The sequence below is a fragment of the Myxocyprinus asiaticus genome, chromosome 26 (assembly GCF_019703515.2).
Source record: "Myxocyprinus asiaticus isolate MX2 ecotype Aquarium Trade chromosome 26, UBuf_Myxa_2, whole genome shotgun sequence".
NCBI lineage: Eukaryota > Metazoa > Chordata > Actinopteri > Cypriniformes > Catostomidae > Myxocyprinus > Myxocyprinus asiaticus.
Genome location: NC_059369.1, coordinates 37,283,516 through 37,297,182, shown reverse-complemented (window position 1 = coordinate 37,297,182; position 13,667 = coordinate 37,283,516). Strand labels below are relative to the sequence as shown.

The following is a 13,667-nucleotide window of genomic DNA, read 5'->3' as shown; positions in this document are numbered from 1 at the left end:
TGAGAGAATTTTCATTTTTGGGTGAACTATCCCTTTAATGCAAACTGGTTATTTGGTACATTTTGTTCTTGATATAATCAAATTCTTTGCATGTCTCTCCATCTTGTGGCCAGACAGGTTAGTGCATACAATCTGCACTAGGGAAGTAGTGATCGACTTTGAGGTTCCTATTTTGTGAGGTGTTAAATAATCTGTTTCGACCCAGATTCAGACAAACTGCCACAAACATGTGATATTGTCTGTGTGAGATATTACAGTACCACTGTGGAAGCATTATAGCCATTTTATTGTAACCATACTGGATTAGAACTGAAAATTGCAACATCAATGCATATTGTTCAGCAGTAGAACAGAGAAAAAATAACCACATTAAATACAATCTACTTTAACTGGAGAACCTCCTGTAGAATCTCTGGCTCTAAAAGTCGACTGTTCTAGATAATATCAGGAGAAAATAGGCTTTTAAATATATGGGCAAGTCAGTATAAAAAACAAAGACACATAAGTGTTTTCCCAGTATTTTTTTTTAATTATTTTTTTTTTAATTATTTGTAATCTGTCTACTTTACATAGATCAGAAAGCCACTGAATCAGTCTTGACAAAGTTGTTGGTAGAGTGGAAAACTGTGCACAGCACAGTTCTGCTTCCATGTCAGTGAACACTGCAGATATTGCCAAATACATACAGTGCATATGGAATTATGTACAAGTCAGCCTGGTATAGAGATAAAAACAGCTCTAAAAACAAAACAAAAGTAATGACTATACCAGATAAGTTATGGGATGCAAATAGGGGGGCATCTACATAAATAAATCAGTACACTTTTAAAATATAAAGAAAATAATCAGTTGATTTGTGGTAGTTTGTGGCATAAACACCTGTACTTGGATACAGTTGCTACGTCAATCAGAGCGTTACAGTGGAAATTAAGTTGGTTTGTATTTCCATGCATACCAAAATCTGATGGTCTAATGCTCTGAGTATGATATGAAATATAATTTAGAGTAATCCTTAATTTTCATTGAGCCTGAATAGTTATATCACAAATGGTCAACACAAGTTTGATTGCCAAATAGAGTATTCACATCCCTAATTGTGACAGCACAGGTCAAATCTTTGGTCAAATACATCAAGAGAAGTTGCTGCATATGAGCAAAATAATGAGGCTGAAAGTAAATACAGCTGTGTAAGGAAGTTATCTTCTTGTAATGGTCTTTCTCTCTCTCTCTCTCTCTCTCTCTCTCTCTCTCTCTCTCTTTTGCAGAAGAGGATAGGTGGTCTCTTCTGCTAAAAAGTTTATATATATATATATATATATATATATATATATATATATATATATATATATCCCCACCCCTGCCAGCTGTGGTTTTATATTTTATATAATTAATAAAAAAAAACAACAACATAATTTCACACACGAGGCATTCGGACATGCACACACATACAGTACAATGAACAAGATTGTGACAGTGTTTTGCTTGATCAGTAGTGTCCAAAACAGTTACAAAATACCAATGCAACAAATCCATCTCTTATTTATATACAACAAAGTGAAAAGTGATCAAAACCATACTGCAGAATACACACCCAACAATATATACGGATGCACTCTGATGCTAAAAATAAAATAAAGATAAATACCTCTTAGTGCACCTAATGCCTAGATCTTATGTTTTTTTCAACTGCATTACAATAATAGAGTGCAAAAAGCAGTGGGAGAAAATGTCAAAACTGGAAATATCTCAGTACCTTAAATCTAACAAATCTCACTTCTGGAATGAAATGTCTGCTTCAAACACTGCATGGAGCAACACTAAAGATCAATTTGAAAGATTCACTCAGATTGCAGATTCCTGAAATAAGGTTCTGGATTTTAATTAAATTAATGAAGATGCCTTTCTTACATCCATTCATTAATATAACACCATCTGGTTTGTAACTGGAGTGTTATCATACTGTATGTGCCAGCTGACATATAGTAACATCAGGCTTTCTGTCCAACAGTATCTAGACGTAAAGTGCCACATCTCTCCATGTCATCTCACATGGGGATTTTTTACATTGACCTCAGTCTGCATAAAAGGGAACAATTGCATTACATATATAAATAAATTCTACCATCTATATACTATATTTGGTTGAAGCAATAGCACTTACTGTATGCTTTACAGAAAAACCTTCCAATCATAATTTTCCTTTCATTTGACCGATTCAACAGTTGAGAGAAATGGTCTTTTAGCTAAATTAAAGATGATGGTGAATATAGATCAGGGGTTTTCAAACTTTTTGATGCTGATTTCCTTGCAATAACCTCCTTCCAAAAATATAAAGTTAACTATATTTTTATCATGTATAAAGACTGTATGAGAAAGATGGTAAACATGAAATGTTGTTTCTTAAACAAAATCATGGGCTGTTATTTGTCACTGTAATAAAGCTAATTCAAAAATTAAAATATTATCTGGATGCTAGACACATAAACCTAAAGAGAAACATTTTTACTTTAATTTAAATGTGTTTGTGTAGCATTTTTTTTTTTATAATAAAAATGTCAGCAACTATTCAAAGGACAGATTATAGGACTAAACACATTATAACACTTAAAAAATAAAAATATTTTTCACAAAACTACACGCACATTTGTTTCTTACTATTTTAAGCCGCAGTCACACTACACTTCACTCCACTGACTTTCATTCAAAAGCATCTGAATGCAGGAGACCGCGAATGCAAGCCCATGCGAAGAAATTTCGCATTCCACTACGGACAAAAGTTTTGAGGAAATCTGACCTGTGAATTAGGATGACCAACAGAAGATCGAAACGTCACACAATGACCTCTTAAAAACCAGAAGCCCTCAAGTGTGACATATCCTGTCAAACCTATTGTAACTGTGGATTTCCTGTTAAAAAAATAAGTACATTGTATATTTTTATTCTCTCAAATTTTCTTCAGACCCCCTAGCACCATTTTGCACTCTCTTGTGCTATTCAGTTTGAAAACCCCTGGTCAAAATTGTGTGAACTTCAGTCAGCTGGTACCATTTAGTGCTTTCTTGTCAAGACACTCATTCCAAAAAAAAAAAAAAAAAAAAACAGGAATCGTGCCACAGCAGGAAAAGTGTGTGTGTGCATGGGTTTGGGCTGAGCCAAAACATAGTAATTTTTAGACCACTCAGCTCTCTGAAGCCAGGCAGATGTGTAAACAGACGCCCACTGAACTGAGCTGCTGGGCAAGAAAAAGGCAGTTTGGCTTCATGTGCCGGGAGGAAGACACAAAGACATTCAAAGAGGAATGATTTAAAACATCACATGAACACACTTGTACATACAGTACATTCACCAAAATGGACACAGATCCAGTACACTACATGAGTGTATATGCTTACAACACACACACACACACACACACACACACACACACACACACACACACACGTCTCAAACGTGTTTGTGCTTGTTGTTGAAGAAATCACAGTTTTAATAATTATAAACTCTTTAGCCTGTCTAGTGCTTTGATAAGTGTCTATGTACATAAATTAACAATAAATATCTGCAATGATCTCTATATTTAGATTTTGAAATATATATTACATTTTGAATAAAGTATATTTTTCAAACATCTTCATATAATTTTTGTTTACATCTTCAAATAAATCTGGAAATATTACAGTTTAGCAATCAAACACAAACATAAAATTCATCCATCTTCCTGGCTGTGCTGTCCCTTTTCGCAGTTATTCACTGGCCTGTCATGATGTAATTCCAGCATAACACATCACAACTAAATAATGCACACTTCACAGAAATGTAAGGTTTGTGATTAGGTCAGTGGCCCTTTTGCAGAAACTGCCATATTGGCAGTGCACTTGGATGCATTGAATAATGCAGTCAATTGCAACACGAAACCTTCTAGCGCAGAATTATCAAGGAAACCAGCCCTGATACTACAGCATTGGTGAACTAGATTTCTTAATGTCTTGGAAAAGGTCTCGCAAATATGAAAAGGGACATGGCAGCTTTACCTTTACAGGTCAAACCAGGGAAACCACGCCCTACTGCCTAAAATGCCTAATATTTCCTCATCTGTGCACCAATAAACCAATAAAATTAAAACCACTTCAAAAGAATGGAGGGCTGAGAGGATTAGAATATAAAACAACATGCTCTTGATTTTCATTGCATTCCTCCTCAGTACATTGCATTTTCCATTCCTCTAGCCAAAGCATTTAGTAACACATCCTTTAAAAGAGAATCTAAAAGGAAATGCTGGAACAGTGATGGCCCATGTTTGCGAACTTGGACTGCAACATTCCCGTGACAGATATGGCCCGTTTCCTTTCGCGATCTAGGGTGGGGCCAAAGTATTGACTGTCACTAGCATGGCCAGATAGTCCATCTCTTCTTCTGGTATCTCTGGTATCATTTGTTTGGTATGCATAGTCATACACACACAGATGGGCTCTTTGTTTTTTTGCCTTTCCTGGTGTAGTATACACATCTGTAGACACTAACTCACAACATGGGTCTACATTGCACAGCGCTCCCTGGTGGCCTGGAGGGTAATTGTCAGTAATATCGACTCCTCTTTTCTTCTGAGTCAGAGTTATAATCTCGCAAACCCACGCTCTTCTGTAGGCTCAGCAAGGAGTCCTTCATCTGTATGAACACCCATGCACATACGTTCACAAACATAGGCATATATCAGCAATAACATCACACTTTTGCATGACTTTAGGTCATACTGTATATAAATCATTTGGTTGGAGCACACCAAAACACCACTTGTTGATCTCAGTGCGCATTTGTATGTGTATTGCATACCTGATCCAATAACAGTACTGATGATTTGATAATGTTTCTCCATTTCTGCAGCTCTGCATCATGGTATCGCTGCTGGGACTCTAGGAGCTCCATCCATTCCATCTGTGTCTGCGGTAGTTTACTGCTGAAACACATATGCGTAAATAAACACGCCACCTAATGATCTACAACTGTCTGTCAAATGAGTTTAGGAACGTTTTGCCTGTCCTCACTGAAAGCATAAATGTTGCATGACATGACACAATCACACAATTTTGGTGTTTAATGTACAGCTGTGTGGACTGGGATTTTTCAACAATGAGATTGAGTGGGTATGGTTACCAAGGGCTACGGGACAGAAGGAGAAACCAAGTGAACGACAAAATATCCCATCGGTTGTTGCAACCATTGGGGGAACTTTATGCAAATGCAGAACGATTCATTTACTGTGTGTCCAAATAACTCGGCATTTACACATTTGCTGCAAATAGATGGCCGCAAAAAATTCTGCAAACTTGCCACTCATTATTTTCACATGCAAATGAGCTTGCTAATCGCTGCAAATGTTTGCCAGAAGTTTGCAGCTCTTCACTGGCATTGATGAAACTGCAACAAACCTTTGGCAACAATGAAGAGTTTGCTGCAAAGTTCATTTGCATGTGAAAATTTAAGAGTGGCAGATTTGTGACAAGACTGCTGCAAGTTTGTGGCAACTCTAGATTTTTTGTAAGGGATGGCAAAGAATGCGTTGATTCTCGTTTAGCTTTGATATGACGCATTATGCACTGGTGTAATTAATATACAACCTTTCCCCTAAAGAATGTTTATTTTTAGTGGCATTAACACAAATTCACTGTCAACAAGGAACGACGTCCAAGCAGCGTCTTAGTGACGTTCATACACGCTACTAGAGCAACCAGAAGTACGAACGCCTGCTAGCGACCAACCAGTCTGCAGCGACAAAGTCCCTGGCGGTGTGAATGGGGTTTAGATTTACATTGAAGTAAACACTTTTTCGTGTCTGCAGGTTCAGATACGGTATTTGGGACCGTTCACACCAAACACATTATTGCTTTTACAGTGCTGTTTTTAAATGGTTTTCCTATGTAAACATGCACTAGATAGATGTCTTTGATTGCTGGACGGTTCTCACTGTTTTTTCAGTGTTTTGCATACGAGCAATACATTTTTAAGATGCCGTGTCAAGTCAAAACCTTAACCTTTTCAAACCATGTTACATGACACCTGCATTCTGTTCCATTTGTTGTGCTGCATTTAGCTTTTTTAACATAAGAACACATTTGCTCTGAACGGCCTATTTGTATGTGTGTGCAAGTATGTGTATTGTACCTTTCATGTAGGCGTAAACCCTGCCAGCTGGTGAGGCTCTGAGTAGAGTACTCCAGCATCCAGAGTTTATAGAACAGCATCATATTCAGAAAGATCAGCAGCACCAGACTGCAAAGAGTAAACAAACAATGAAAAACTGGGTTCAAAGGCCAAGAAACCACCTCCATTAAGACTGTGGCCACATTTAGTGATAAAAAAAATGCCAAATGCTAGACTTGTGATGAGTAATGATATGCATAATCTTATGTTAGGTGAGACAGTATACAAAATAGTGATAGGGAAAATACTTAGTGAAATACCAAGTGAGTTGTCTTACTGTCTACCCGTACATAGGCATTTGCCTCCAAAGACAGCATCCGAATCAAAATGGAATCACATAAATGATCAAACATTTCTCTTGAGTCTGTATACTTTTTCAAATTAATTTAAACTGAGCTTGTTTCAGTGCATTTTGGGATTTCCTAATCGGTGTGTTTACATACATATATATATATATATATATAGCTCTGGCAAAAATTAAAAGACCACTGCAAAAGTATCAGTTTCTCTGGATTTACTATTTATAGGTATGTGTTTGAGTAAAATTAACATTTTTGTTTTATTCTATAAAGTACTGACAACATTTCTCCCAATTTCCAAATAAAAATATAGTAATTTAGAGCATTTATTTGCAGAAAATGCCAACTGTTGTGTTTTCAGGCCTCGAATAATGCTGGAAAAACCAGTCCTCAGAGTTGGGGAACACTGTCAGAGCAGAATGAAGCAAGTGTTTTTTCCAGGATAACCTTGTACGTGGCTTGATTCATGTGTCCTTCACAAAGACGAATCTGCCCGATTCCAGCCTTGCTGAAACACCCCCAGATCATCACTGCTCCTCCACCTGGTTGTCTAATGGTTAAACGGAGACCTGGAGAGAGAGGCCTTCAAGCCACAGTGTCTCGCACCCACTGTGAAATTTGGTGGAGGATCATGATGATCTGGGGGTGCTTCAGCAAGGCTGGAATCGAGCAGATTCATCTTTGTAAAGGAGGCATGACTCAAGCCATGTAAAAGGTTACCCTGGAAGAAAACTTGCTTCATTCTGCTCTGACAATGTTCCCCAACTCTGAGGATTGGTTTATCTAGCAGGACAATGCTCCATGCCACACAGCCTTGTCAATCAAGGTGTAGATGGAGGATCACCGGATCAAGACCCTGTCATGGCCAGTCCAATCTCCAGACCTGAACCCCATTGCAAACCTCTAAAATGTGATCAAGAGGAAGATGGATGGCCACAAGCCAGCAAACAAAGCCGAGCTGCTTGAATTTATGTGCCAGGAGTGGCATAAAGTCACCCAACAGCAATGTGAAAGACTGGTAGAGAGCATGCCAAGACGCATGGAAGCTGTGATTGAAAATCAGGGTTATTCCACCAAATATTGATTTCTGAACTCTTCCTAAGTTAAAACATTAGTATTGTGTTGTTTAAAAATGAATATGAACTTATTTTCTTTGCATTATTTGAGGTCTAAAAACAGTTGACCAGTTGTAATTTTTTGCAAATAAATGCTCTAAATGACAATATTTTTAATTGAAATTTGGGAGAAATGTCAGTACTTCATAGAACAAAACAAAAATGTAAATTTTACTCAAACACATACCTATAAATAATAAATCCAGAGAAACTGATAATTTTGCAGTGGTCTCTTAATTTTTTCCAGAGCTGTATATAACTCAGATAAGAATTGTACAGGATTCTTATCTGAGTTACCGTAGACTTTGTCAGTTCAAACCAGTCTGGCCATTCTCTGCTGACCTCTATCATCAACAAGGTATTTCCATCTGCAGAACTGCAGCTCACTGGATGTTTTTTGTTTTTGGCACCATTCAGAGTAAAATCTAGAGACTGTTGTGCATGAAAATCCCAGGAGATCAACAGATACAGAAATACTCATACCAGCCCATCTGGCACCAACAATCATTCCACGGTCCAAATCACTGAGATCACATTTGTTTCCCCCATTCTGATGGTTGATGTGAATATTAACTGAAGCTTCTGACCCGTATCTGCATGATTTTATGCACTGCACTGCTGCCACATGATTGGCTGATTAGATAATCACATGGATGATTGTTGGTGCCAGACACGCTGGTTTGAGTATTTCTGTAACTGCTGATCTCCTGGGATTTTCACACACAACAGTCTCTAGAATTTACTCAGAATGGTGCCAAAAACAAAAAACATCCAGTGAGCGGCAGTTCTGCAGATGGAAACGCCTTGATGATGAGACAGGACAACAGATATGTATATGAATATCTAGAATATTATACTAGGGATAGGATTTTTGACACAACAGAATGTATCTATATTTGATATCAGTAAAGGAATGTACCTTATACAGATCCTAGGCGAGGCACAAGAGATAAAACCAAAAAGAAAAGAAAACAGAGTTACACTTCTAATATATAATTATAAAAATAACCTAAAATAATCAGTGGTAATCAATAATAAAATAATAAAAAATAAGACTTAGTACTAGTTAACAGGGTATAGAGAGGAAAAAATGTTTGCTTCTTACACAAAGCTGATGATGAGTAATGGTTTGGAGAGGTTGCAGAAAACCCCAGCCCCTGAGATGTGCTCGGGAATGTGTCTTGTCTGAGTGGAACCTGTAGGCGGAGAAAACACAAACCAATACAGAGAAACCTCGCACTCTGGCAGTGTGGATTTGTGATTTAAATTCACATATGTCTGAGATTCTGTGTTTTTGGCTGTGTGCATTAATGGACCTGCCACGCGTTTGATGCGTTGGATGACCTCCTCGTCTGTTGGTGTAGTAACAGGGCTGAGGGTTTCATCAAGATGGGCCGTGCGGAGATGCGTGAGGGGTCTTTTTCTCCGCCTCAGGGTGGAGTTCTTTACTGCTTTAGTTTTAGGAGATGGCCTATGGGTTTCTATTATAGCATCCTCCATCTTTGCCAACTCCAGCTCTGTCAAAAAAACAACAACAAACAAATGCAAACTTCGATTTATTCTGATTCTAAATATTTTTTAGCAGCGACAAAGCAGCAATTCTGCACAACTGCAATATTAAAAAGAATTATGTGGGTGGATTTAAAGAAGTTATGGGTGGACTTAAAAAAGGTTGTGGGTGGAGCACAATAAATTGTGGGTGGACTTCAAGACATTTGTGGGTGGAGCTAAATACTGTTGTGGATGGAGTAAACAAAGGCAAACCTCGATTTATTCTGATTCTAATATTTTTTAGCAGCGACAAAAGAGTCATTCTGCACAACCAATGTGGGTGGAACTAAATAAGTTGTGGGTGGACTTCAAAAAGGTTGTGGGTGGAGCACAAGAAGTTGTCTGTGGATTTCAAGTTGTGGGTTGAGCTAAAGACCGTTGAGGGTGGAGTAAAGAAAGTTGAAGCTCAGTATAGTTGTGGGTGGAGTTTAAGACAGTTGTGGGTGGAGATCAAGAATGTTGAAGCTCAATTAAGTTGTGGGTGGGGTGGGTGGTTGTTGGTGGAGGTTAAGAAGGTTGTGGGTGGAGTGCAAAAAAGTTGAAGCTAAATGAGTTAGTGGGTGGAGCTCAAAATGGTTGTTGGTAGAGCTCAAGAAGGTTGTGAGTGCAACTAAAGACTGTTGTGGGTGGAGTTCAAGAAGGCTGTGGGTGGGGCTCAAGAAGGTTGTGGGTGGAGATCAATAATGTTATGGGTGGAGCTAAAGACTGTTGTGGGTGGAGTTCAAGATTTTTTTGGGTGGAGCCAAGAATGTTGAAGCTCAAGTAGGTTGTGGGTGGGGCTCAAGAAGGTTGTGGGTGGAGCTTAAGAACATTGTGAGTGGAGTTCAAAAATGTTGTGAGTGAAGCGCAAAAAAAGTTGAAGCTGAATTAGTATGTGGGTGGAGCTCAAGACGGTTGATGGTAGAGCTCAAGAAAGTTGTAAATGCAGCTAAAAGGTGTGTTCGACTTGAACTGCGGCTTGCTTACCGATCGGCGAGATTTGCCGGTTGCAGTCGTGGAGAAGTTCTGCTTCCCGAGTGCTACACTACACCAGACACAGCAGATCGCAAGATATTTTCTTTCTTTATTACAGATGAAGTGGAATACAGATAGACAGAGGTTTAATTTTACATATAATAACCAGAAACATTGTTCATTTGAAAGGGTTATGTGCTGCTTAATAAAGTACCTGCTGTGTGTACAAGAAGAACACCAATAAAATCAATAAAATGTATTATTATTAACCAATAAAGTTAATTTAATACCAATAAAGGAGTCTGTATTTTAATCATTTTGATTGTTTTTTATGAATAAACATAATATTACTATCATAAACATCCGCTCTCGCAGTACTTTGATGGCATAGTCACAGTGATGTGGTGGTGGTGCTGCCTCAAGTCAGACAAATTTCTAACCGATATGCACTGCTTCAAGTCTGGCGCCGATAATACTGTGGACCGCTGCATAAAGTCAAACACACCTAAAGACTGTTGTGGGTGGAGTTCAAGAAGGCTGTGAGTGGGGCTCAAGAAGGTTGTAGGTTTTCTAGAAGGTTGAGGGTGTAGTTAAGACAGCTGTAGTTTGAGATCAAGAAAGTTGTGGGTAGAGTTTAAGAAGATTGTGGGTGGAGCTCAAGAAGGTAATAGATGGTGCTCAAGAAGGTTCAGGTAGTGTCTTACCGAGGCTTTTAAAGTTCTCATCTAGTCCACTCCAGAAGTTCTTCTCGATGAAGCCCTTTACCAACCCCCATGGCTGTTTCCTGAACCTGAGCTCTGTAGAAACCCTAAAGGACAGATATATAAAATCATATTTAGTACATTTATTTTTCTCTTTTAAACGTATATACAACTCAGTGCCAAAGTCATTACTGTCCTGTTCTTCAGTACCTCAGCCGGCACTTGTTCTTAGCCACGCGTGTTAGCATGTAGCGGTTTAGGGTGTAGAAGTAGTCATGATATGGTACATCATGAGTAATGACCTCTGCATCAATGATGTAGCACTCACTCTCCTGGCTGGCCTTATATAGGGTCTAATTCAGAAAGAAATGGCATTTCAAACAAACAAATTATTAAAATAAATAATATAAGGAATATTACAGTGGAGAATCCTGAATTATATGTTATGCTAATTGAAGAAAGCCTACAGTGTGGTCATGTAACTACAGTATCTGAACTTTAGGATAGTTTCATGTCTCACCTGAGTCTCAGTAACAGTAGCTGTTTTGGGTGCCAGTGGGTTGGTCAGGGAGATAGTGTACATGATCTCCCTCGTTTGGTTTCCAGCATTCTCCTTCTTCCAGGGGTGATACACCACATCTGTAGATGGATGTTTAAATATTAAATGCAGGACCAAAGCAAGTAAGTGTATGTATTGCAATCTGAAATCCAAAACTAAGAAAGAAAATACATTTAAAGCTCAATAAACACATTAACACATGTTTTATCCATACACATATAATATTATAAAATGTTTAGTTCTAGCTATTTTATCTAATCAGATGAGCAAGTTCAATGTTGCTGTAAAATATAATTAAATGTACTGTATATTAATATATAAAACATAGTATGTATAAACAAATTACTAATCTAATGGATTGAATTATTTAAGTTTAATATTTTATTTCAAATTATTTTTTTATGTTTTTTTTGTGTAATTCTCTCTAACCTGTGAATCTCCTCTGCTCCATAAAGTCTGTCATGAACTGGGACTCGGTGAAGAGAATGGCATACAGCTTATCAACACTGAATTTATACACCTCATTAATGTACTGACGGCCATTCAGATCCTCGTGGAATGCTTGCACTTCATCTACTGAGAATACACATTCATAGACAAAGATGAATTTTACAGGAATACTCAAAGTTTCAAATTATGTGTCAAGCCTTACATTCTCCTAATTTCAAAAGTGCATATATATCTGTTTTCAAAATGTGAAAATCAGCTTAGATGTTAGCTGCAGCTCTAGTATTTATGAATTCAGCTCTTGTCAGCATGTTAAAGGGATAGTTCACCCAAAAATGAAAATTCTCTCATCATTTACATCATCATGCCATCCCAGATGAGTATGAAGTTCATTCTTCTGCAGAACACAAATTATGATTTTTAGAAGAATATTTCAGCTCTGTGGGTCCATACAATGCAAGTCAATAGGTGCAAAAATTTTGATGATCCAAAAAGCACATAAAGGCATTATAGAAGTAAACCACATGACTCAAGTATTTTAATCCATATCTTCAGAAGTGATATGATATGTGTGGGTGAGAAACAGATCAATATTTCAGTCATTTTTTTCTAGAAATTCTTCTCCATGCCCAGTAGGGGGCAATATGCATGAATAATGTGAATCACCAAAAACACAAGATGATGAATGTGAAAGTGATCTGTTTCTCACCCACAACAACCATAACACTTCTGAAGATACTGATTTAACCACTGGTATCTTATGGATTACTTTTATACTGATTTATGTGATTTGTTTTAGCTTTAAAATGTTAGCACCCATTTACTTGCATTGTATGGACCAAAAGAGCTGAGAAATTCTTCAAAAAATCTTCATTTGAGTTCAGTAGATGGAAGAAAGTCATACACATCTGGAATGGCATAAGTGTGAGTAAATGATGAGAGTACTTTCATTTTTGGGTAAACTATTCCTTTAACATTCCTCTGACTGTGTGTACTCTATGTGGGACTGCAAACCTTCATCGTGTGTTTCTGAGGAATCACTGATGTCAGTGGGTATATCCTCATTGTCGTTGAAGTCGAGGGCAGGTGAGGGCACAGGGTCCAGAGGGCTGTCCGGTTCGTAGTTCCTCTCCTCAGCCAACAGAGGGAGTGGCAGCAGATCGCCATCAGGAAGGCAGTCTGCGTATTCCTCGGCAGAAATGTCAAACTGAACGCAGCAGAGGGCAGAATTCTAAAAGTTGTTTCTCAAAAAGAGTGTGTATATTAAAGTATACTTGTGTTTGAGTGTGTATACTCACAGACAGTGGTGTATCAGTGCTGCTGGGAGGAGTGGTGGAGGTGATGGTGGAGTGGGTGATGGATCTCTTGTGTGCTGGAGGAGAACTGTTGTCTGGTTTGTTCTCACCGCTGCTCTTAGATGAGTTATCATTACTGACCTCATTCTCTTCTGCTGGGATCTCCTCACAGTACCTGAAACACACACATAGTCAAGCACACACAGAGTGAAATGTCTAGGTGTTAAGCTTAGTGTTAACACATACTTGTTTTATTATGTATATATGTGAGCAACATTACTGCAAATTAGGTGCAATATGTCAACTACAGTTGAATTTTATAATTTATAGAGAGAAATGTGGGTGCAACTCCAGCACATTGTTAGGGTGTTGTGGGTGGTTTCCATGGCATTGCTATTTGCTAAGGTGTTCTGAGTCATTGCTAGGTGCTTCTATCCCCAAGTCTTTATGATATTGTGGTCCCTAGATTTGGCTCGGGTCCCTTCTTTTTTTCACGCATTCTATCATCCACAAGGCAAAACTTGTAAGTGTGCTCCATTAGAAAATTAATA

General features: G+C 38.0%; 1 protein-coding gene across 1 annotated transcript in view; it reads right to left on the bottom strand.

The window, feature by feature from the left end:
- Positions 1-506: 506 nt before the first annotated feature.
- The window catches only part of gramd1bb (GRAM domain containing 1Bb), a 131,627-nt gene continuing 118,466 nt past the window's right edge, over positions 507-13,667 (bottom strand). Inside the window, exons 13-24 of the mRNA XM_051656079.1 lie at positions 13,120-13,291; positions 12,836-13,028; positions 11,804-11,947; positions 11,336-11,454; positions 11,026-11,168; positions 10,819-10,922; positions 8,926-9,126; positions 8,715-8,805; positions 8,529-8,540; positions 6,157-6,264; positions 4,828-4,948; positions 507-4,662 (exon numbers count right to left, since the gene is read on the bottom strand). Coding sequence (XP_051512039.1) covers positions 4,573-4,662; positions 4,828-4,948; positions 6,157-6,264; positions 8,529-8,540; positions 8,715-8,805; positions 8,926-9,126; positions 10,819-10,922; positions 11,026-11,168; positions 11,336-11,454; positions 11,804-11,947; positions 12,836-13,028; positions 13,120-13,291 — 1,498 coding nt within the window. The 3' untranslated portion in view covers positions 507-4,572. The remainder of the gene's footprint in view (positions 4,663-4,827; positions 4,949-6,156; positions 6,265-8,528; positions 8,541-8,714; positions 8,806-8,925; positions 9,127-10,818; positions 10,923-11,025; positions 11,169-11,335; positions 11,455-11,803; positions 11,948-12,835; positions 13,029-13,119; positions 13,292-13,667) is intronic.